The 24,501-nt window shown below is 45.2% G+C and overlaps 1 protein-coding gene and 1 long non-coding RNA gene across 3 annotated transcripts in view; one reads left to right on the top strand and one right to left on the bottom strand.

Moving 5' to 3' along the window:
* The window catches only part of RCAN3 (RCAN family member 3), a 42,066-nt gene extending 24,280 nt beyond the window's left edge, over positions 1–17,786 (bottom strand). The window contains exons 1-2 of one of the 2 annotated variants that reach the window (XM_007980013.3): positions 17,507–17,786; positions 5,904–6,151 (exon numbers count right to left, since the gene is read on the bottom strand). In XM_007980013.3, coding sequence (XP_007978204.2) covers positions 5,904–6,098 — 195 coding nt within the window. In that variant the 5' untranslated portion in view covers positions 6,099–6,151; positions 17,507–17,786. Of the gene's footprint in view, positions 1–5,903; positions 6,152–17,473 lie in introns of both variants that reach the window. The other variant, XM_007980014.3, reaches the window with a different exon arrangement.
* A 117-nt stretch (positions 17,787–17,903) lies between these two features.
* On the top strand, positions 17,904–21,621 carry LOC119626847 (uncharacterized). Its single transcript, XR_005243047.2, has 2 exons — positions 17,904–18,288; positions 20,291–21,621. It is a non-coding gene; the product is annotated as an uncharacterized lncRNA (long non-coding RNA).
* Positions 21,622–24,501: the final 2,880 nt, after the last annotated feature.

Genomic DNA, 24,501 nt, shown 5'->3' on the forward strand with positions numbered 1-24,501 from the left:
ACTTGCTTGAATCCAGGAGGCGGAGGTTGCAGTGAGCCAAGATCGCACCACTGCACTCCCGCCTGGGCAACAGAGCGAGACTCCGTCTAAAGAAAAAAAAAAAAATATATATATATATAAATATATATATATGTGTGTGTGTATATATATATTTGAAATAATATAGATTTCACATACTTTTATATATATGTGTGTGTGTATACATATTTGTATAAATATGTGTATATATATTTAGGGATTTTTGAAATATCTATAGATATTTCAATTTCCAAATGTTTACTGTTACAAAGATAGTTGATTTTGTGCATTGAACCCATATCCTACAATCTTCCTAAACTCACTTATTCGCTCTAACAGCTTTTACATAGATTCCTTTCTAAAGAGACAAATCACGTCGACTTCAAATACAGATAATTTAAAATCCCAGCACTTTGGGAGGCCGAAGTGGGCGGATCACCTGAGGTCAGGAGTTCAAGACCAGTCTGGCCAACATGGTGAAGCCCCGTCTCCACTAAAAATACAAAAAATTAGCCAGGCGCAGTGGCAGGCACCTGTAATCCCAGCTACTTGGGAGCCTGAGGTAGGAGAATCGTTTGAACCCAGGAGGTGAAGGTTGCAGTGAGCTGAGATCGCGCCATTGCACTCCAGCCTGGGAAACAGAGTGCGACTCCATATCAAAAAAAAAAAAAAAAAAAAAGTGTGTGTACATACACACAGAGTATCAAGCTAAATCAGAATAAATGCTGATATGTGACCACTTCTGACCAACAAATATAGCAATTTCATATGGTTAAACCTATTAAAGTTTACAGATTTCATGGAAAATGGGAAACCTGAGCTCAGGATGATGGTTATCTCTGGGAGGAGACACAGGGGATTCAACTGTATTAGTAAAATTTCATTTGCTAAATTGGGTGGGCACGTGGGTGTTTTTTATATTAGTCTTTATCCTTTTTGCATAACCTAAAATTTGCCTTTTTTATTTTGAGAGCCTGGGACAGCACCTTACATAAGAGGAATAACCACAACCAAACTTGGAAGCTTTACCTGTGCCTAACCTAGGCTCCTTGGAGAAGCAGAGGCAAGGCAAGGCAAAGGCACACACACTGTTTGTTTCGGGAAGTGACCCCACGAAACAAGAGTGGAGGCCTGGGAACAGTGGCACTGGGAAGGAGGGCAAGCCCATTCTCTGTCCTTCCAGGTCGTGTTTTCAAGCTTGTCACCTCTGTGGGCAACTGGGGCTTGATCTGCTGGGGAGCCAGTAAGAACCCACCTGAGAATTGTTGGATTCAGTGTCAGAACACTGGGCAACATAGCAAGATCTTGTCTCTTAAAAAAAAAAAAAAATCAGGCCGGGCACAGTGGCTCGTGCCCGTAATATCAGCACTTTGGGAGGCTGACATGGGCAGATCACTTGAAGTTGGGAGTTTGGGACCAGCTTGGCCAACATGGAGAAACTCTGTCTCTACTAAAAACACAAAAATTAGCTGGGTGTGGTGGCATGTACCTGTAGTCCCAGCATTTTGGGAGACCAAGGCAGAAAGATCATCTGAGGTCAGGAGTTTGAGACCAGCCTGGTCAACAGGTGAAACCCTGTCTTCACTAAAAATACAAAAAAATTAGCCGAGCATGGTGGTGGATGCCTGTAATCCTAGCTACTTGGGAGGCTGAGGTGGGAGGATCACTTGAATCCGGGAGGCAGAGGTTGCAGTGAGCTGAGACTGCACCACTGCGCTCCAGCCTGGGTGACAGAGTGAGACTCCATCTCAAAAATAATAATAATAAATAAATAAACAAAAATGAAAACTTAGCCGATGTGCTGGTGCATGCCTGTAGTCCCAGCTACTTGAGAGGCTGAGGAAGGAGGATTGGTTGAACCCAGGAGGTCAAGGCTGCAGTGACCTATGATCACACCACCACATTCCAGCCTGGGTGACAGAGCAAGATCCTGTCGCTTTTTAAAAAGACAGAGAAAAAAAAAATACTGGGGTTAAAAACAAACAAGCAAATACAATCACATTGGGACAAATCCAAATCTGTCAAAGAAAAATGAAGCACTAAGCCTGCCGCACTCCTGATGGAGCGACTGACTAGCAGAGCACAGGCATGAAATTAACAACCCTACAGCTGAGAAATATACATTGAAAGGTAAGTCCTTTTCTCCACCTATTTTTCTTACAGTTTGTTTTCCTATGATTTATTATCCCCCCAACACTATTAAGAAATACTGATAAAAACATAGAGCCAAACCTAACAATCTAGAGCAAAGATTTACCTTTACATGATAATAGCACTGTGTTATTTATTCAACTATTTGGAAGAATGTAAAAGCTTACTCCAATAGTTAGAAGCTTATGAAGACAAAAACGTTTTCAAGTTAGGAACAAAAATTTTTTTTATAGAGATGGGGTCCTGCTATGTTGGCCAGGCTGGTCTCGAACTCCTGGGTTCAAGCAATCCACCTGCCTCAGCCTCCCAAACTGCTGGGACTATGGATGTGAGCTACTGCGCCCAGCCAGAAATTATTTTTTGAAATTAAAGTGTTTCGTTGCAATCAGGATTATTCTGCCTATAATCCAACAAAAGCAACTGTTTTATTTTTTGCACATTCATAGATAACCTGAATAAACAGGTGATTTCAGGAGAAACTACAACAAAATAAGACACTGGTAGAAGAAAAATGTAAAGGAAACATTTGATTCTGCCCATATTTTTAAAAATATTTCTTTAATAGAAACGGGGTCTCACTATGTTGCCCAGGCTGGTCTCAAACTCCTGGCCTCAAGCAATCCTCTTGCCTTGGCCTCCCAAAGTGCTGGAATTACAAGCATAAGCCATCATGCCTGGCTTGATTCTGTCCATATTTTATATCCAATTGATGATCTATAGATAACTATAATATAAACATTTTATATTTAGTCATTTCAGATATTACTGTTAAAGTTATTCAGTACAATTTATAGGAAGTTCACTGAACTGCTGTTATTAGAATTTCTGCTGGGATGATTTCCAGTATAAATTTAGGTTAGATATAATCCCCAAATGGTTTAAAAACTGAACTGAAACCCAACAAGGACTCACCCTTTTTGCAGGTTAAAAATTTCCCAGGCTACAGTTAAAAAGAAAAGGTAGAAATAGAAAAGACTGTGAGGTTTCTTGAGAGAATTCCTACGTATATAATTTTAACATAAATTGGCAATTCATCTGGTTTTTTACAACAATAAACAACAAGGTTAACTTATTTGTAACATAAAAACTTACAGCTCTTAGAAAGCATGAGAAAACTCAAAAGGATGATTTCAAAATGTCTAAATTATGCCTGGACTTGGGAGAGCAAACAGCGTTTGTAAATGAAACAACCCTGAAAGACACAAAGCTGGTGACTGCTGCCTCTCCCCTGCTCCACTTCCGGGTGGGTCATCTCCAGGTGGGTGCACTCCGAGAGCTCCCTGCTCTGCCCTCTTCTCCCATCGCGCCACCATCCACGTGCTGCAGGCTCAGCTTCCTGACATGGAGCTCTGATGGCCGCTCTGCGTTCAGAAAACCTCCGACGGTTTCCCACAAAAGGGCAAGCTCTGGGTTGTGCTGGGCGGCCCCATACTTACTCTTCTGGCCCGATTTTTCTGACTCTGGCCACATATCAGCTATGTGCTAAGCACACAGAATGGCTCACTACTCCCGAAATGGCCCACCCTCTCCCGATTCAGCTCTTTTCTCATTTTGTTCCCTGTGGCCAAAATTTCCTTTCCCTTCCCTGCTAAAATCCTACCCAGCTCTCACAGCCCTTCTCCAATGCCACCTCCCTGTGAGATCTTTTATTCCAACTCGCTGTGATCCTTCCTCCCTTCTTACCTCAACACACTTTTTAAATTATTATTACTTTTTTATTTTATGGAGATAGGGTCTCACTATATTGCCCAGGCTGGTCATGAACCCCTGGGCTCAAGTGATCTGCCCGCTATAGCCTCCCAAAATGCTGGGATTACAGGCACGAGCCACCGTGCCTGGCCCTATACTTTCAAGTGTTTCTTTCTTTCTTTTTTTTTTTCTTTGAGACTGAGTCTCACTCTGTTGCCCAGGCTGGGGTGCAGTGGCGTGATCTTGGCTCACTGCAACCTCTGCTTCCCAGGTTCAAGCAATTCTCCTGTCTCAGCCTCCAGAGTAGCTGGGATTACAGGCACCTGTCAACATGCCCAGATAATTTTTGTAATTTTTTTTTTTTTTGAGATGGAGTCTCGCTCTGTCGCCCAGGCTGGAGTGCAGTGGCGCGATCTTGGCTCACTGCAAGCTCTGCCTCCCAGGTTCACGCCATTCTCCTGCCTCAGCCTCCCGAGTAGCTGGGACTACAGGCACCCGCCACCTCACCCGGCTAGTTTTTTGTATTTTTTAGCAGAGACGGGGTTTCACCGTGTTAGCCAGAATGGTCTCGATCTCCTGACCTCGTGATCTGCCTGTCTCGGCCTCCCAAAGTGCTGGGATTACAGGCTTGAGCCACCGCGCCTGGCCAATTTTGGCATTTTTAGTAGAGACGGGGTTTCAGCATGTTGGTCAGGCTGGTCTGGAACTCCTGACCTCGTGATCCGCCTGCCTTGGCCTCCCAAAGTACTGGGACTACAGGCGTGAGCGACCATGCCCGGCCACTTTCAAGTGTTTCTAAAGGCACTAAGATTCCATTTGATATCAGAATTACTTGCCATCCCTGTGGCCTGGACTTGATTTTGCTGCAGGGCTGGACACCATGAGACAGAAGCTGCATGACTCACGCTCTATCCCCTGAAGCCACTGGCACCAGTGCCTGGCACATTGTAGGCATTCAAGTATGTCCTGAGTTACACGGTATCGAAGTACTTGCTCCAAGAAAGCCACTGGAAGGGAAATATTTTGGGTGCATCGGCTGAAAACTAAAGAACCAGCGATAGCGTTTTGAGAAAAAGCCTCAGAACATGGAAAACACATCCCAGTGGCAGAGCTATTTTACTTTTGTGGGACTAAGATCTATAGCCTTTTGTGAGGTCATGAGGGGGAAAAACAAAATACACACACACACACACACACTCTTTCTAGGTAAATAATAAATGAACTAAAGGAATCTTTAAAATAAGCTCAATCATTTTCCCCAGTTGTAGAAATACAAGAAACATGAACAATTTTGTTACGACAAAATCATAAATAGTCCTAACAGGTTTTAGGTAAATCAGCCCCAGGAAAAAGCTGAATTCCTTCTTTTGTGAATGCACTCCCAAGTAACAGGAAGCCCGGCTAAAGATCTCCAGGTTTTCTTTAATTACAGTCTCTGAAAATGAATAAGTGAATAAATAAGTAAATGGATTGAATAAGACTTGACTCAGAGTTCACTAAATGCCAGCGCTTCTCAAAGTGTCTATGGAGAAGGACTGGTTTTGAAACATTTGCTATCTGCTGCAGACTGATACGCTTCTAAAAATACAATAAAAATTCTGTGCCAACATCTATAAGTGGACATACATTTTCTCTTTTTTTTTTGAGATGGAGTCTCGCTCTGTCCACTAGGCTTAAGAACAGTGGCATGGTCTTGGCTCACTGCAACCTCTGCCTCCCAGGTTCAAGTGATTCTCCTGCCTCAGCCCTGCGAGTAGCTGGGATTACAGGTGTGCGCCATCACACCTGGCTAGGTTTTGCATTTTTAGTAGAGACAGGGCTTCTACATGTTGCCCAGGCTCGTCTCGAACTCCTGACCTCAGGTGATCTGCCCGCCTCAGCCCCCAAAAGTGTTGGGATTACAGGTGTGAGCCAATGCGCCCGGCCTAAAAGTGGACATACATTTTCTATACTTAATTTGTCAGGGACCAGTCATGTCCTGTTTCCCCAAATCCACACACATTCAACATGCTACAAATGCAGGCAAAGGGAGGATAGATGCCTACCTTCTCCTCTCGTGCCTCAAACACGGCTTCATGGACGCTGCAAGCAAAAAGTGAGGTAGGCAGATCACTTAAATCCATCATCTCATCCAAATCATCTTCATTTTCACCAAAAATCATCTCTTCTTCCTCTTCTTGGTCAGTGCTACACAGATCTGACTGGCTATCATTCCAAGATTTCATAGTGTCTCTCAGCATTATCCCCCAAAGTGGGCCTTTTCCGTCTGTATAGTCCTAGGATCAGGCACCCACTGTTAAAAAAAATGAAAACGCAGAGGTAAAACTCTGAAGGCCAAATAATGTTCCAATCAATCAATGTCTCCAGGCTGCAATTCATCAAATGAAGGAATCTTATTTAGAAAGATAAATCAGTATTTAAATCAAAGCATTTCAGTCCTCATAAGTGAATTCTAGATACGCTAATTTGATTTGCTTAGAATATTTTATGTAACATATTTCACTGGCAATGATTTATTAAGGAAAAAAAGGCAAAACGTTTTCTAGTGAACTTATGGAAAAAAGGGTAATATAAAATGAGATCATATCAATATGTACTCCAGTTTATAAGCAGTAGAAAGAAAAATGTGAACCAGAAGAGCCTCTACATATTTGTTTGGGGTTTTCCATCTACAACAGTGTAACTGGCACAGCCAAATACAACCCACACTAATTCTCTCACCATCTGCACCCTGAAATATGGTCTGTGATGAGCTGACTCTACCTCTCCTAACCAATTTGCTCTCTTTGAATACACTTGAAAGAATTAAGTTACACAGAATCAAAAGCTGTCTATAAATTCAGTCTTTGTTAATATCTAAAATATTTGCAGTAGGCAAAATTTAACACAGAAAATCAAAAAGAGAGCCAGGTGCGGTGGCTCATGCCTATAATCCCAGCACTTTTTTTTTTTTTTTTTTTTTTGAGATGGAGTCGTGTTGTGTTGCCCAGGCTGGAGTGCAGTGGCTCGATCTCAGCTTACTGCAACCTCCACCTCCTGGGTTCAAGCAATTCTCATGCCTCAGCCTCCACTACAGGCGTGTACCACCATGCCTGGCTAATTTTTTGTATTTTTTGGTAGAGATGGGATTTCACCATGTTGGCCAGGCTGGTCTCCAACTCCTGACCTCAGGTGATCTGGAGACCTCGGCCTCCCAAAGTGCTGGGATTACGGGTGAGAGCCACCACGCCTGGCCAATCCCAGCACTTTGGGAGGCTGAGGCAGGGATCAAAGGATCACTTGAGCTCAGGAGTTCAAGACCAGCCTGGCAACATAGTGAGACCTTGCCTCTACAAAAAATTTAAAAAAATAAAAAGATGTCATTTTTCTGAACTTTCTTTGAGATGGAGTCTTGCTCTGTCGCCCAGGCTGGAGTGCAGTGGCACAATCTCGGCTCACTGCAAGCTCCGCCTCCCGGGTTCACACCATTCTCCTGCCTCAGCCTCCCAAGTAGTTGGGACTATAGGCACCTGCCACCATGCCCAGCTAATTTTTTGTATTTTTAGTAGAGACAGGGTTTCACCGTGTTAGCCAAGATGGTCTCCATTTCCAGACCTCATGATCCGCCCGCCTCGGCCTTCCAAAGTGCTGGGATTACAAGCATGAGCCACTGCGCCCAGCCCCTTTTTCTGAACTTTAAAAAATAACCAATTTTAAGACAAATGTCTGAAGCTGACAGTGTCGCTGAGTGGAATAACAGGACAGAATCTGTCTCTCATAGACTGTTTCTGTGCATGTCTGCCTCTTCCAATGAATTGCACATCACATCCACCGAGCACAGAGTCTTGGACATGACACATTTCAAGATGTAGGGGCAGAATTTAAGAAATACGTAGCAGGCACAGACAAACTAAGTGATTATGATTACTACCTCAATACCACCTGATTTGTGATTTTTCACGTTTATTTCAAAGAACAGAAGGTCACAAATACATTGCTTATACACAGTACAATATAGAATGGTAATTATAGAATAAAAATAGTGAGGTTTTTTGGTATTCTATAACACTAATCAAGACTACTTCTAAGAAGTAAAATCTTTACTCATTTGTATACACATTTTCTGAGTGCCTACTGCTTGGTGTTGGGGAGTGAAGAAAACATGGTTCCTACCCTCAAGGCACTCCCAGCAAAGCCAGCATTTCTCCTCCTCAACAATGGTAAGCACCCATTCTCCTAAAGAACTTCATTCCATCAGCTGTCAGCTGTACTTAATTTTTTTTTTTTTTTTTTTTTTTTGAGACAGAATTTTATCCTGCCACCCAGGCTGGAGTGCAGTAGTGCAATCTTGGCTCACTGCAACCACCGTCTCGCAGGTTCAAGCCATTCTCCTGCCTCAGCCTCCCAAGTAGCTGGGACTACAGGCATGCACCACCATGCCCAGCTAATTTTTGTATTTTTAGTAGAGATGGGGTTTCACCATGTTGGCCAGGCTGGTCTCAAACTCCTGACCTTAAGTTATTGGCCCACCTCGGCCTCCCAAACTGTCAGCTATACTTTCAATTCCTCCTTCTCCACTTGTTCCTCTTCCTCGGCAAACATATGTGTTCCCATAAGCCCTACCATCTGGATTCTACCCTCCCTTCACACTGGTCCTAATTCTCCTTCACCTTCCTACCAGCTCCTGGGAAATGTGGTATCTTCTTGCCGCGCTCCCTCTGCTCTAGTCACTCCTGAATTAGGTGCAGTTTGGCCTCCGCACTACCTTTCGACTGCAGCTGCCCTCCTCATGGACGGCAAAGGCTTCCCAGCAGGCATCCCACATTTTATCATGCGTCACTGTATCACACAGAACTGCATTTTTTCCAAAGTGAAGGCTTGTGACAACCCTGCATTGAGCAAGTCTATCAGTGCCATTTTCAAACAGGATGTGCTCACTTCATGTTTGACATGTTCTGGTAATTCTCACAATATTTCAGACCTTTTCATTATTATTGTATCTGTCATGGTGATCTGTGGTCAGTAATCTTTGATGTTACCATTGTAATTGTTTTGGGGCACCATGAAACGCACCCTTATAAGACGGCAAACTTAATCAATACATGTTGTGGGTGTTCTTAATCAATACACATGGGTGTTCTTAATCAATGAATACATGTAGGTGTCCTTAACCAATACATGTTGTGGGTGTTTTGTTTTGAGACGGAGTCTCACTCTGTCGCCAGGCTGGGGTGCAATGGGGTGATCTTGGCTCACTGCAACCTCCACCTCCCGGGTTCAAGAGATTCTCCTGCCTCAGCCTCCCGAGTAGCTGGGACTACAGGTGTACGCCACCACACCCAGCTAATTTTTTGTATTTTTAATAGAGACAGGGTTTCACCATATTGGCCAGGATGGCCTCGATCTCTTGACCTTGTGATCTGCCCACCTCGGCTCCCAAAGTGCTGGGATTACAGGCGTGAGCCACGGTACCTGGCTGTGGGTGTTCTTAATCAGTATGTGTTGTGGGTGTTCTAACTGCTCCACTGACTGGGGCCATTCCCCCGACTCTCTCCCTCTCCTCGAGCCTCCCCACTCCCTGAGACACGACAATACTGAAATTAGGCCAACTGATAACCCTTCAATGGCCTCTAAGTGTTCAAGTGAAAGGAAGCTTCGTGAGTCTCTCATTTCAAATCAAAAGTCAGCAACGATGAAGCCTCCTGAGGAAGATTCGTCCCGAGACGCTGAAAGCTAAGTCTCTTGACCAATCAGTCAAGTCGTGAATGCAAAGGAAAAGTTCCAAAGGATATTGAAAGTGCTACTCCAGTGAACACACAAATGTTAAAAAGACAAAAACAGCCTTAAAATGATATGGAAAGTCTGAGTAATCTAGACAGAAGATCAAACCAGCCACAACATTCCCTTAAACCAAAGTCTAATCCAGTGCAAGGCCCTAACTCTCTTCACTTCTATGAAGGCTGAGAGAGCTGAGGAAGCTGCAGAAGAAAAGTCTGAAGCTAGCAGAGGTTGGTTTATGAGGCTGAAGGAAAGAAACTATCTCTGTAACATAGAAGTGCAAGGCGAAGCAGCAAGTGCTGATGTGGAAGCTGCAGCAAGTTCTCCAGCAGATATAGCTAAGGTCACTGATGAAGGTGGCCACACTCAACAGATTTTCAATACAGACAAAATAGCCTTCTATTGGAAGAAGATGCATCTAGGACTTTCATAGCTAGAAGTCAATGCCTGGCTTCAAAGCCTCGAAGAACAGGCTGACTCTTTTGTTAGGGGCTAACATAGCTGGTGACTATAAGTTAAAGCCAATGCTCATTCACCATTCTAAAAATCCTACAGCCCTTAAGAACTGTGCTAAATCTACACTGCCTGTGCTCTATGAACGGAATAATACAGCCTGGATGACCGCACATCTGTTTACAGTATGGTTTCCTGTATGTTTTAAGCCCATTCTTGAGACCTACTGCTAAGAAAAAAAAAAGAGAGATTCCTTTCAAAATATTACTGCTCGTTGACAATGCACTTGGTCACCCAGGAGCTCTGACAGAAATACACAGGGAGATTTCTTTTCCTGTCTGCTAACACAATATCCATTCTGCGGCCCATGGATCAAGGACTAACTCTGACTTTCAAGTCTTACTATTTTAAGAAATACATTTCATAAGCATACAGCTGCCAGAGACGGCAATTCCTCAGATGGATCTGGGCAAAGTAAATGGAAAACTTTCTGGAAAGAAGTCACCATTCTAGATGCCATTCAGAACATTCGTGATTTACGGGAGGAGGTCAAAATTGCAACATCATCAAGAGTTGGGAAGAAGTTGATTTCAACCCTCATGGATGACTCTGAGGTGTTCAAGACATCAGTGGAGAAAATAACTGCAGATGTGGTGGAAATACCAAGAGAACTAGAATTAGAAGTGGAGCCTAAAGATGTGACTGAATTCCTGCAATCTCAAACAAAACTTGAATGGATGGGAGTTGGCTTCCTGTGAATGAGCAAAGAAGGCAGCCGCCTGAGATAAAATCTACTCCTGGGGAAGATATTGTAAACATCATTGAAATGGCAACAAAGGATTTACAATATTCCATAAACTTAGTTGATAAAGCAATGGCAGGGATTAGAGGATTGGCTGCAAATTTGAAAGAACTTCTATTGTAGGTAAAATGCTATCAAACAGCATCACATACTACAGAGAAATCTGTCATGAAATGCTGTTGTCTTATTTTAATAATTGCCACAGCCACCCCAAACTACAGCATCACCACCCTGATCAGTTAGCAGCCATCAACCTCAAGGCAAGACCTTCCACCAACAAAAAGATTACGACTCAGTCGTCAGCATTATTTTTTTAGATGGGGTCTAACTCTGTTGCCCAGACTCTAGTGCAGTGGCGTAATCATGGTTCACTGTAGCCTTGACCTTCCCAGGCTCAGGTGATCCTCCCACCTCAGCCTCCCAAGTAGCTGGAACTACAAGCGCACACCACCATGCCCGGTTAATTTTTGTATTCTTTGTAGAGATGGGGTTTTGCCATGTTGCCCAGGTTGGTCTCGAACTCGTGAGCTCAAGTGATTCACTCACCCCAGCCTCCTAAAGTACTGGGACTATAGGTGTGAGCCACCACACCAGCTGATCGTTAGCATTTTTCAGCAACAAGGTATTTTTTAAATGAAGGTATATACATTTTTTTTTTGAGACGGAGTCTGGCTCTGTCGCCCAGGCTGGAGTGCAGTGGCCGGATCTCAGCTCACTGCAAGCTCTGCCTCCCGGGTTCACGCCATTCTCCTGCCTCAGCCTCCCAAGTAGCTGGGACTACAGACGCCCGCCACCTCGCCTGGCTAGTTTTTTGTATTTTTTAGTAGAGACGGGGTTTTACCATGTTAGCCAGGATGGTCTCGATCTTCTGACCTCATGATCCGCCCATCTCGGCCTCCCAAAGTGCTAGGATTACAGGCTTGAGCCACCGCGCCCGGCCAGGTATATACATTTTTAGAAGACATATGCTATTGCACAATTAATAAACTATAGTATAGTGTAAACAAGACTTTTATATGCACTGAGAAACCAAAATTCGTGTGACCGACTTTATTACAATGATCTGTAACAAAACCCACGACATCCCCGAACAAGCCTGCAGTTGAAACCCAGTGTCAAGTCTCAGCCTGTATCTGTAGCACATGACTGGCCTGCCTATTCCACTCAATCTTGGACCTCCCTGTGTCCCTGCCTTCTGGGTCTTGGCTCTTCCTGGCCCTTCTTCCTCACCAACTCTATCTTTTTTACTGCCTCCTCTTTCTTCACATCCTCATCCTCTTTTCCTCGTCTTCCTCTCCTGGGAGATTTTATCCACACTGGAGTATTTAGCTGCCTAACCACCAGAGGTTCTCAACTAAGTTCCTGCCTCCCTATGGTTCACACACACCTGTGTCAATACTGGCTCTCATTTCATGCAACAACCTTAAGAGAGGATGAATGTCACCAAAGTTGGGAGGGAAGCCAGAGCAGAACCTTGAGCAATAAGGAGGATACGTAGTTTGGAAAAGTACCATGTTCCCAAGAGACTGTGATCTGCCTGTTGGTCTTTCCTGCCTACAAATCCTGAAAATCACTGATCTATATAGCTACGTTCAAATTTATATATCAGGATTCACTCTCTCTCCCGAGTTCTAGTCTTGTATTTTTCAATTTCTTTCTTTGCTTTTTTTTTTTTTTTTGAAACGGAGTTTCGCTCTTATTGTCCAGGCTGGAGTGCAGTGGAACGATCTCAACTCACTGGCAACCTCCGCCTCCAGGTTGCAAGCGATTCTCCTGCCTCAGTCTCCCGAGTAGCTGGGACTACAGGCACGCGCCACCACACCTGGCTAACTTTTTGTATTTTTAGCAGAGATAGGGTTTCATCATGTTGGGCAGGCTGGTCTCAAACTCCTGAGGTCAGGTGATCTACCCTCCTCGGACTCCCAAAGTGCTGGGATTACAGGCGTGAGCCACCACACCCAGCCATAAATTTTCACTTTCTATTGAATATATCTATCTGGGTGGCCCACGGGTACAACGACTGTTTTTAGCTTATTCATTTATTGTGCCAGAAATCTCCAATCTGGAAAGGGGTCCTGGGGGAGCAGGGCAGGGAGCGGTACTGTATCTCACTGTGGCTATTAGTCTTTTCTTCAAGACAAGGTTACCAGGTGGACTTAGCTCCTACAGGGCTTGGTTCGTTTTCCTGTTACTTATGTTGTGATTATTTGTTTACAAATCACTCCTAGCTACAAGACTATCTGTGAAGCCCCGGGCCCTGGCACAGTTTCCCGCTCACAGTGTATGCTTAATAAGGGAGGCTGAATAAAAGCAGGTAGCATTGTGGTGACCCCACTGATACGTCAGCACAGACACAGGTAAATTGAATTCTGCATGGGATTAGAGACAGCTTCCCAAAGGAGGCGATGGTGAGACTTCAAGGACGAACAGAATTTCAGGAGGAAAAGAATGGGGAATATTCCACGCAAAGCCAGCAGGACATGAACAAAGGCAGGAAGACAATAGGACCCGCATGTTCACGTGATCTGGCATGGCTAAGGTGCAAAGTATTTGGTGGGGGTGGCATGAGACAGTTGGAAAGGCAGGTATGGGCCAGGTTGCCAAGAAAGTAGGGTTACAGAGTTTTGACATAAAAACCATGTCAATATCAGCATGCCACTGAGGGTTTTTAGGCAGGGAAATGATAAAACCAAGAGCACTTTACTTTTAGGATCTCTAAAGGCGGGCTGTCTTTGTGTCTTATCTCTTAAAGGCACTAACGTTTCTATCCTATTCCCAACCCATTAAAAAGACGTAAAGAAAATACTGTGCCTGGGTTTTTGGAGGCTGACAAGTTAAGGAGCTCTGGCTGACTAGATTTGGAAATTTGAGAAAGTCAACCTATTCTTGATAAGATTTTTTTTGTTTGTTTCAAGTTCCCTCGTCTAACCCGTAAAAAGATTTTAAAAAACAGAACACAGGAAATAATCCTTCACCTGACTTAAAAAAAAAAAAATTCTTAGAATGTCACACCTTCATTTCCTGTTTTCTACCTTCAATTTTGAGTACCTTTTTTTTTTTTTTTTTTTTTTTGATATAACTTCAAACAGAAGTTATAAGAATAGCACAAGGAATTCGGGTACGCTGTATCCTTTACCCAGAGTCACTAATTCCTTCTGTTTTGTCCATCTGCTTTATCTTTCTCTATTTTTATAGATGAGCATTTTCCTGAGCCATTGAAAGATGGAACATACCCCTTTTACTTCCAAATACTTCAGTGTATAAGAACAAGATCATTTTCTTACATAACCCATAAGATAGTTATCAAAAATAGGAAATTTAACATTGATATAATACTATTATCTAATACATAATTTGTCAAATGCATAATCTGGATTCAAATTTTGTCAGTTATCCTAATAACGTCTTAGCTATTTTCCTTCCCTTTTTTTTTTTAGATTATTGTCAAATTATTTGTCTTTTGTCCCAAGATATCTATATTTCTTTCTTTTTTCTTTTTTTAGAGACAGGGTCTCTGTCACCCAGGCTAGAGTGCAGTGGTATGATTACCACTCTGCTCCAACCATCACAAGACTCAACTGTTCCTCAGTTTACCAATCCAGGGAACTCCTGACTGGCCCAGCAGAATGGGCTGAACCAATATCCTCCAACTCCTGTAAGCAAAAAGTCTGTGCTATTCCAGGTTTCCCATCATCTCCAACACAACTGTAACTGCGGCTGGCTTCTGGCAAATTGTTTCTTCATGGAAATATCAAATGAGTGGAAAAACTCCAAGTAGCATGACCATCTGGTCCGCCACAACAAGCCTGTGACAAAAGTCATCTATCAAGGCAAAATGTCAAGCACATGGCATGGATCTTGCATTTTCCGTTCTGATCAGGAAAAGGCAAGTTTTTTCTCCTCCAGGATTAAAATAATAATTTTTCAAATTAATAGGCTTCCCAACCTGGTGAACATTTCAATATCTTAGCTAGAAGCACTTTTTACTTTTTGTGTGTGTTAAAAACGCTAGCAAGCAATACTGGAAGCAAACAAGTGCTCCATTATCAGCTCTACAAGCGTCCTGCTGAATAACCTTGGGAAAAATCACTTGGCTTTTCCGTATTTATAAAATAAACAAAATAAAATACATAAAATGTATAAAACATACACAGGTGCTTTGGGCTACTAAGTTCCTTTTATGAACTTCTACATTACAAATTTCAACTAAGTTAAAAAACAAAACGAAACACCTGGACTGGTGTGGTGGCTCATGCCTGTAATCCCAGCACTTCGGGAGGTGGAGGCAGGCGGGCTGCCAGAGCTCCAGAGTTCAAGACCAGCCCGGGCAACATGGCAAAACCCCGTCTCTGCAAAAAAAATACATGGTGCACGTCTGCAGTCCCAGCCACTCAAGAGGCTGTGGTGGGAGGACTACTTCAGCCTGGGAGGCCAAGGCTGCAGTGAGCTGTGTTTGCACCACTGCACTCCAGCCTGGGCAACAGAAGGAGAACTTATCTCAAAAAAAAAAAGAAAAGAAAAAGAAAACAAAAACAACAACGAAAAGCCACTTAGGACTATCAATGGGAAGTTCCAAAGGGCTATCACAAAGCCCTACCTTCTATTCTCTACTCATTTACCACTTACAGGTAGAACTGTACTATTTTTTAGTAGCTGTGTGTAAGAAAAATTTGGTGCGACAGTAAAGTAAAACAGGTGAAAATCTGATTTTTGTATTTTGTATGTTTCAGTGACCCATGTCCTGTTTTCACAGATAACCTAGAATTAGTCCTGTTAAAATTGAGGTTCCACTCCACCAGGAATTTGTTAGCAAGAGACAGATAGAAATAAACAACCACCACCAGCCTACAAAACACATGAAAATAACAGGCTTTAAAGAATAACTGAAGCTGAGATACATAAGACTGACGCTATTTGTTGTGCTGTGTGTAATTCCTTTCCCCTGGATAGAACTTCTACATTCTAGGGAGAAAGTGGAGATTGCTGTCCTACCTTCACCTTCTGTGGGGGTTTTTTCTAAGTAACAAATAGTGTTGAACTTCAGAGCTTCCATTATTTCACAGGCTTCAGGGTAATGGATTTCCGGTTCACACTACTTTTCATGTTTTAAGTCCTTCAATCAACAACTCTAACACCATACAAAATCTGCTCTTGTCTGTTACCTAATGTTCACATGTTTGAAACCTTTACAAACGCTGTATTTCAACAACAGGAAAAATCTTGTTTCCTAGAAAAGCACTGAAATCTGTTTCCAGGATAAGAAAAAAGGTCTAGGCCGGGCGCGGTGGCTCAAGCCTGTAATCCCAGCACTCTGGGAGGCAGAGGTGGACGGAAGGCTTGGGCCCAGCAGTTCAAGAACAGCCGGGCAACATGGTGAGACCCAATCTCTACAAAAAATTAGCCGGCACCTGCAGTCCCAGCTACTCCGGACGCTGAGAGGTGGGAGGATCGCTTGATCCTGGGAAGTTGAGGCTGCAGTGAGTTGTGTCTGCACCACTGCACTCCAGCCTGGGTGACAGAGCCAGGCCTATGCCTCAAAAAGAAGGAAAGGACAGGACAGGACAGCAAAGGAAAAGAAAAGAGAAAAGAAAAGAAAAGAAAAAAGACAAGGCTTGCCAATGCAGTAAAATGTAAAACTGATGACCCGGCTAACGAAGAGACTCAGTTTTCAGGCTTTTCACAGTCTTTGCATGGAAAGCCCATTTCTAGAAGATCAATTTAAATCCCCACCAAAAAGAACACATTTGTGTGATGCATATCTAGCTCCTGAATTACGTGTTTACAGAGCTTAAGATATTGAACTAAAGCCAATGAAACAGTCTTAGAACAAATTACTTTACATCGTATGTAATCACAGCTACCGATAAATCAATTGCTTCTTTTGCCAAATAGTACATCAGAGACTTCTACGAAAAGTTCAAATAAATGTGGTGTACTCGGTGGCTTCCAACAAGTGGAAGCGAATATTTTTGGCTTTCAGCACTACAGGAAAACATCCCTTTAAATAATCCTTGTTTGTATCTGAAACACGGATCTGGATTGCTTCCTACACTAGAATCCTAATCTCTAAAGGAGATGATCAGATTTTGCACGGAAGCTAGACGAATCAACCTGGAACAGATCACTCCTGCCCTACCTGTCCAGGCGGCGGACAGAAGCAGACAGACAAGTTTCAAGAAGTTAGGGAGTCACTGATGCGATGGTGATCCACGCACCGTGGGGGCAGCGGGGCAAGGGAGAAAGACACGAGGCTTCCACCTTCCAGGCGCCCATGCACCGCTCCTGCCTTCAGAGGCAGGCTGGGCCTGTCGGCTTTTCAAAAAGTCAAACACTTGGTGGGAGAAAATCGTTGGTGGAGAAGACAAAACACTTTTGTTTTGTTTTCCGGGACACCACCCTCGAGGCTGCCAGACTAGACCCCGCACGCGATAAGGGTGCGGCGGGAGGCGACGTCGCGCGCGGCAGCATCTCCGGGTCCCGTGGCTGGGGGCTCCCACCCCTCCCGAGCTTCTTGGAGTGGCTTCTTCCTTTTTTTTATTTTTAACTTTTCACGGCCCCCGCCCCCGCCCCGCGCCCCACCCCCACCCCGCGCTGGGTGCAAACCTGCTGGAGAGGGCGGGCGCCAAGGAGCCTCACCTGCACGCCCCGCCGCCGCAGGACCGGAGCCGGGAGGACGGCGGACGAGCCCTGGCGGCCCGACGGGTCTGCGGGGAGCCGGGCGCCGCGAGCTGCGGGGCCTCCGAGAGCCTGGCAGGCGGCAGGTGGGGCTGAGGGCAAAGCCAGGAGCCGCGGGCAGCAGGAGCCTCGCCGCCACGCCCTCGACGTCGGAGAGAGCGGCCGCCTAGGCGCGGACTAGGGCGGTGTCCCGGCTGAGCGAGGCTGCCGGCGCCGCGCGCGCTCCCGGGCCCCTGCGCGCGCCCGCCTTGTCCCCTCCTGTTCTGGCAGGGCGCGCGCACGGCGGCGCAGGCGCCGGAGGCCCGGCCGAGGCCGGGGCCGGGGCGGGGGCGCGCGGGGGCCGGGGTGGGGGTGTCTCGCCGCGCGCGCGCCCTCCTTCCGCTCCTCCGGGTCCTTGGTCCCCAGCCTGTAGGGGGCTTGGGCTGTAGCGCTGGGGCGGGGGCTTTAGATCCCCCCAAAAACAGGACCTCTGGCGACCTTCTCGTTTTCCACCGGGAGCGGAGACAGCCAATCTCCTTTTCCTGCTAGCCCCGTAGGACAGTCTCCGGAGCAGCTCATAGGAATATGACGAACGTTTACTCAGGGCTGGTTACTATGTACACTGCGCCCCGCGCGCGGCTGGTTTACCTCGGTTCACCTCCCGGCAACCGGCGGCCCGGATATTATCAGATGCGGGGGACTGGGCGGCGCCTCATTGCCCGAGGAGAGGCGGCCTCAAGTACCTGAGCTGGAGCTAGCACCAGGTGTGGGACGGCACAGGCTGGGTCCCGCCCTGGCGGGTACAACCCTCTTCCCCTTCCCCACACCTTCCCCTCCCCTCTCCTCTTCCCCACTCGTGCTCTTCTCCCTCCTCCCGCTCTCCCTCCTCCTCTTACTCCTCTTCACTCTATGCCCTATCTACCGTTGTCGTACAATTCACATGTTTAATGCTTTCTTTTTCGTGTAAAAACCCTTCCATGCAGTCTTGCTTGCTTGTCTCCGACGCCCTAGGAGACCATGGGACATGATTACAACTATTACGCAAAGGAAAGAGCCGGGGTTTGAACTGTTCAGCGTGTTTCAGTGGTAGAACCGAGGCTTACATTAGCAGGTATTATTATTACCAATAACAACTATGATGACAAAGCTCCTGAGCACAACTTGGAAGGCAGCTGGTGTCTCCTCCCTTAGCCAGCAGAGAGGGAAGCAGGGTCACAGAGCAGGGAAAATAACTGGGCTCAGCTCCCACCTGCAAGGACCCGCAGCTGCACGGTGGTGCACACCCATAGTCCCAGCAACTCAGGAGGCTGAGGCGGGAGGATCGGTTGAGGCCAGGAGTCTGAGACCAGCCTGGACAACATAGCAAGGCTCCGTCTCAAAAGAAAAAAAAAAGGAATGTGCAGTGCAGTTAGAAGAAAATCAGCTCTGATTACCCACTCAAGGCCTTTCAGAGGCAAAGTGAGGCACAGTGAAGGTTAACATCAAAGGCACTCAGTGCCTGCATCATGGGGCAGGAAGATGGACTAAAATGTGTATAGCACATCTAATCCCTGTTAGATGTAAACTGAGGAATCGGGGTTGGATTATGACCCCAAGGGCTCTCCAGCAGTTGAACCCAGCACCGTCACAGAGGTATATCCAGCAGATCACCCTTCCTGCTTCCTGCTTGCTGCTTCCTGCTTCCTGCTTGCTGCTTCTGTGGTTCCTGCTGCCTCCAACCCTGCTGCTCCTGCTCCCCATCTTCTCTTAACTAAGTTCTTCACTTTCATTCGTTTAACTAATATTGATTGCAAACTGCTTCTTTTGTCAAAGTCACCCTAAGGACTGCAGTAATTTTTTTTTCCCTCTAAATTCCTCTAACACAGCAACTTTTGCAAAAGTTGAGGGTTTTTTGTTTTGTTTTGTTTTGTTTGTTTTGAGATGGGGTCTGCTCTGTTGCCTAGGCTGGAGTGCAGTGGCACAATCATAGTCTCAACCATCCAGGCTCAAGCGATCCTCCCACCTCAGCCTCCTGAGTAGCTGGGACTACAGGTGCATGCCACCATGCCTGGTGAATTTTTCTATTTTTTGTAGAGACGAGGTCTCACTATGTTGCCCAGGCTGCTCTTGAACTCCTGAACTCAAGCAGTCCTCCTGCGTTGGCCTCCCAGAGTGCTGGGATTATAGGCATGAGCCATTGCACCTGGCCAAAACATTGAGTTTTCACATCACATGAGATTGGAAACAGCTGCATTCCATAGCCCTGCCTGGAGATGTCTGATGCACGTTCACACACACACACACAAATAGCCTTGAGAGATCCTAAGTCAAACAACCAGGTTAGCTTGTTTAACTGAGTTTCCCTGAGGAATTAGGCCCTGTGCGGGTGTTGGGCTTGCACGGGTAAGGCCCATACAGATCCGTCACCTGATCCGTCACCTGAGGAGCCCACAGATGGGGAGACAGTGATTGTGACACAATTGTAGATGTGCACTATTTGAGACATTGGCGACGCACTGACAAAGCAGAGGAAGAAGTGAGCAATCTACATGATGGGCCAGGGAACGGGGTTCACATTATCCGGTATTATTCAAGATTCTCTTTTTTTTTTTCATGGAATACATCACTCAGACTGGGTTAAGCAGCAAATGGAATGCATTCACTCACATAACAGAAAAGTTTGGGGCTTCAGGCATGGCTGGATTCAGGGGCTTAAACTATGACATCGGGATTAAGTCTTTACTCTCCATTTCTTGACTCTATTTCCTGTTGACTTTTCATTCTTAGGCTTCCTTTTCCCCATGAGATGGCAGAATGGCTGCTTACAACTTCAAATCACACCCTTTCCAGCAGAAACGGAGTTTCTTTTCCCTGATGCTGTCAACAAAAGTCCCAGGACTACATCTCATTGGTCGAACTTGTGTTACCCGTGCATCACTAAACCACTCTCCTGAGAAGAAGCATGGAACATTCTGACAGCTCCTCTCAAATCGCATGGGCTGAGATTTGGGGAGAGCTGGCTTCCTGTGCTAGGTCATTTCTGTTGGCCCTTCCAGATCTACTCTCCACCCTTTTCCTTCCTGATTTGAGCCTCAAGAGGCCAACCTGCATGGACTGCTTCCACAGGTCCCTTGTCCTCTGACTTACAGTTGAATTCACCAAATAGAAGACATTGGAAATGAGACCCAAGGGTTGGAGGAGGAGGAACGTAAGGGTTTTATTCCTCTGGCCCCTGCCCTTCTGGGTTGCTGCAGGTTGGCTACATGCATTTATTGAAGCTTCTGTCAACTGGCCTTCTTCACACAGGTACTCTCTCCTAGTTCTAGTAAATTCTCCTTTCTCCACCTCCAGAATTATCCACCCTGGAGGTGATAATGGCTCCCCTCTGTTGCTTGCCACAGTGTATCACACCATCAGACCTGCTTTTTCCCTCAACCCTGCCCGCACATCTGTATGGAACCTTTACTAAACCCTCTTTAGATTAATCATCTGCTGGGATGCTGATGGTTACATTCACCAAAGGAGATTCAAGTTTCTATTACCAAAAGAAAGGGGAATGAATCAAGGGCAGGCAACAGCACTACGGTAGTGATACTGGTTTGGAAGAAGTATCACCACAAGTGCAGACCAGAGATGACTGTGGCTCGGACAGGGTCATGATGGGGGAAGCAATGAGAAATGGTAGGATTCTGGCTATATCTCAGAGGAAGTGTTAACACAGTTTACTGAGGAATTGTATGTAAATTATGAGTGGTAGAGAGGAGCTGAGGATGGAAACAGTTGGAAAACATGCATCTGGAGCCTAGGAGTGAGCTCAATGAGTAGTGATTGGGACGGAGGCACGGTAGTTAGTTGAAACCACGGGCTCAGATGAAATCACTCCAGGAGCGCATGTAGAATAGAACACAGAAAAGGCAAAGGGCAGAATCTAGAAGAACAAACACCAGCCTTTCCATGGTGAACAGAGGAAGAGTTGCCATCTTGTATCTATCATCTAGATCGTGAGCAACTCGATAACCTGAGAACAAGAACAGAATCTTCCACATCCTTCCTCTTTACTATCATGTCTAGCGAGGTGATGACCACATGGTGGGTAATAAATGCTTGTTATGAATGAACTTGACACAGTTTCACATTTCTAACACTCCCTCCCTCTCCATCTCATGTGAGGTTTGAGTTACAGGCTGAGAAAAAGAGAAATTGATCCCTGTGGCTCAATCCACTGAAACCTATGCCCAGGTTGCTAAGCATTTCGCTGCCCTGGAAAACTGAAGCAGAACCTCTCAGACGATGCCACAGATGCTGAGTAGCACACCTCTTGCCTTTCAGGAGAATTTCCAGACCGGCGACTTCATTTCAGATTTTCTTACTCTTATTTGAGTAGATTTAACAGCAAATACCCTAACAAATCCTTATTAGGTTTGTTTTGGGGCTGTGCTATGGCAATAATACAAGTGGCAAAAGATCTCCATCTCACATGCATACACATTGCTGGTGGAATGTGAAAGGATGCAACTGCTTTTTAGAAACTGCCAGTTTACCAAGCTAAATGTACACCTACCCTATGACCCAGAAATTCCACTCCGAGATGTAGACTCGAGAAACCTAGGCAAATGTCTACCAAAAAAGAGGCTGGTGCAAGAATGCTCTTAACATCTTGGCTGGGTGCCGTGACTCACCCCTGTGATCCCAGCACTTTGGGAGGCCAAAGTGGGTGGACCATTTGGGGTCAGGGGTTTGAGACCAGCCTGGGCAACATAATTAAATACAAAAATTAGCTGGGTGTGGTGACAGGCACCTGTAATCCCAGTGACCCGGGAAGGCTGAGGTGGGAGAATGGCTTGAACCCGAGAGGCAGAGGTTGCAGTGAGCCAAGATTGTGCCACTGCATTCAAGCCTGAGCAACAGAGTGAGACTCCATCTCAAAAAAACAAAAACAAAACAACAAAAAATCTTTACTCATACTGTTCTCCAATTGTAAATATCCCAAATGCCCATAAGAGGAATGGATAAGAAAACCATGGTATATTCAAACAATATGATACTACACAGCAATAAAAAAAAAATGAAATACTGATACACAAAACAATGGATAAATCTCAAAAAGCAATTGTTGAGCAAAAGAAGTCAAAAAGCATAGATGTATGATTTCATTTATATGAAAGTCAAGAAGAGGCAAAACTAATGTATGGTAATAAGCATCAGAATAGCGGTTGCTTCTGAGGATAGGGATTAACTGGAAAGGGGCACAGAACATTCAGGGGTTATGGAAATATTCTTCCCATGCCAGTATGTTTACTAGACACGGTTCTAGGCATTGGGAATACAGCAGTGAACAAAACAAACCGAGTCCCTGCTTTTATACAAATCCATCTGAGTTCTGTTAATTGGTTGCATTGTTTAATGCATTTTAAATAGGAAAAAAGTGACCTTTCTTTAAATATAGTCTATGACAAGTCTGAGGAACTTTCTTGCTTCGTTTTTAGTTGCTGATGGGAAGGCAGAAAAGTACAATGGCAAGAGTACGGGCTCCAGGAAGTCAGCTCTACCACTGACTGCTTGGGTGATTTTTCGGCAAGTTCTTTAAGCCTGTGAAGTCTTACTTTTCTCATCTGTTACGACGGATTTTTTAATTATGATTTTTATAATTTACAAGCAAGGTCTCGCTTTTGTTGCCCAGGCTGGTCTCAAACTCCTGGGCTCAAGTGACCCTCCCACCTCAGCCTCCCAAAGTTAAATAGAATCGATGATACCTGCCTTGCAAAGTTGTTTTGTAAAGTGCCAGACACATTGCAGATGCTCAGGAAACATGACCTGGTTTATAAGCAGTTTACAAAAAAATTTTTACTTTTGCCCAGTGAGATATGAGCAGTGGGAGGCTGACTTGGCTGGCAGAGGTACCCTTTTGCTTCTTTTGTTCAAGATGGAGGCTCGCTCTATCACCCAGGCTGGAGTGCAGTGGTGTGATCTAGGCTCACTGCAACCTCGCCTCCCAGGTTCAAGCAATTTTCCTGCCTCAGCCTCCTGAGTAGCTAGGATTATAGGCATGTGCCACCACGTCTGGCTAATTTTTGTATTTTTAGTAGAGATGGGGTTTCACCATGTTGGCCAGGCTGGTCTCAAACTCCTGACCTTGTGATCCGCCCACCTCGTGTTCCCAAAGTGCTGGGATTACAGGCATGAGCCACCGCGCCTGGCCCAACCTTTTGCAGTTCTTTCTTCTAGCCTGCAATGTGAACACGATGGCTGGAGCTCCAGCAGCCATTTTGGACCAGGAGGTAATCTTGAAGATGGAAGCCACATGTCAGGATGGTGAATCCAAAAGATGAGGAGCCTGTATCCCTTGTGACACCAGAGCTGCCATACCAGCCCTGGGCTCCTCCATCTATACTGCCTTCATATGGTAAAGATATATTCTTGTATCTTGTTAGGTGTCTGTTGCAGCCAAACACAATCCCAACTGATATTCACCATAAATGATTCCATGGCTCCCTGTAGTACTTTTTCAAAGCATCTATCACAATTGTAATTAATAAAATAATTATGCAATTACTGGTCTAATGCCTAAGTCCCAAGTAGAATATCAGTTCCATGTGGGCAGGGATTAGTCTGTTCATGGATGTATTCCCAGCTCCTATAACAACATCTGGTTCTGGTAGGTAGTAAGTGCACAATAAATGTAGTGGAGTGAAAGGGAGAGAGGAAACGGAGCTGCTTCTGATGAGGAGAGAAATCGCTGCATGAGAGAGCATGCAGTGAGAAAGAGAGAAGGGGAAACTAGAGGCCTGCCTGCTTTAACTCTAGGAATCGATCGATCTCTATCTCAGACTCATTAATATGCATCTGGGTGTGCTGGATATTTTAGTTCATGTTCTGCCACACACTCTAGATCTCCTATAGGATTTGCATCACAGATGGTACCTTTTCCTGAAGAACCTTAAATTAACCTGCCTCCCTGGTAACACCCTCATTTGTCTCCCATTCCTGGCAAGTCAGCC

Source organism: Chlorocebus sabaeus, chromosome 20, assembly GCF_047675955.1.
Source record: "Chlorocebus sabaeus isolate Y175 chromosome 20, mChlSab1.0.hap1, whole genome shotgun sequence".
NCBI classification, from domain to species: Eukaryota; Metazoa; Chordata; class Mammalia; order Primates; family Cercopithecidae; genus Chlorocebus; species Chlorocebus sabaeus.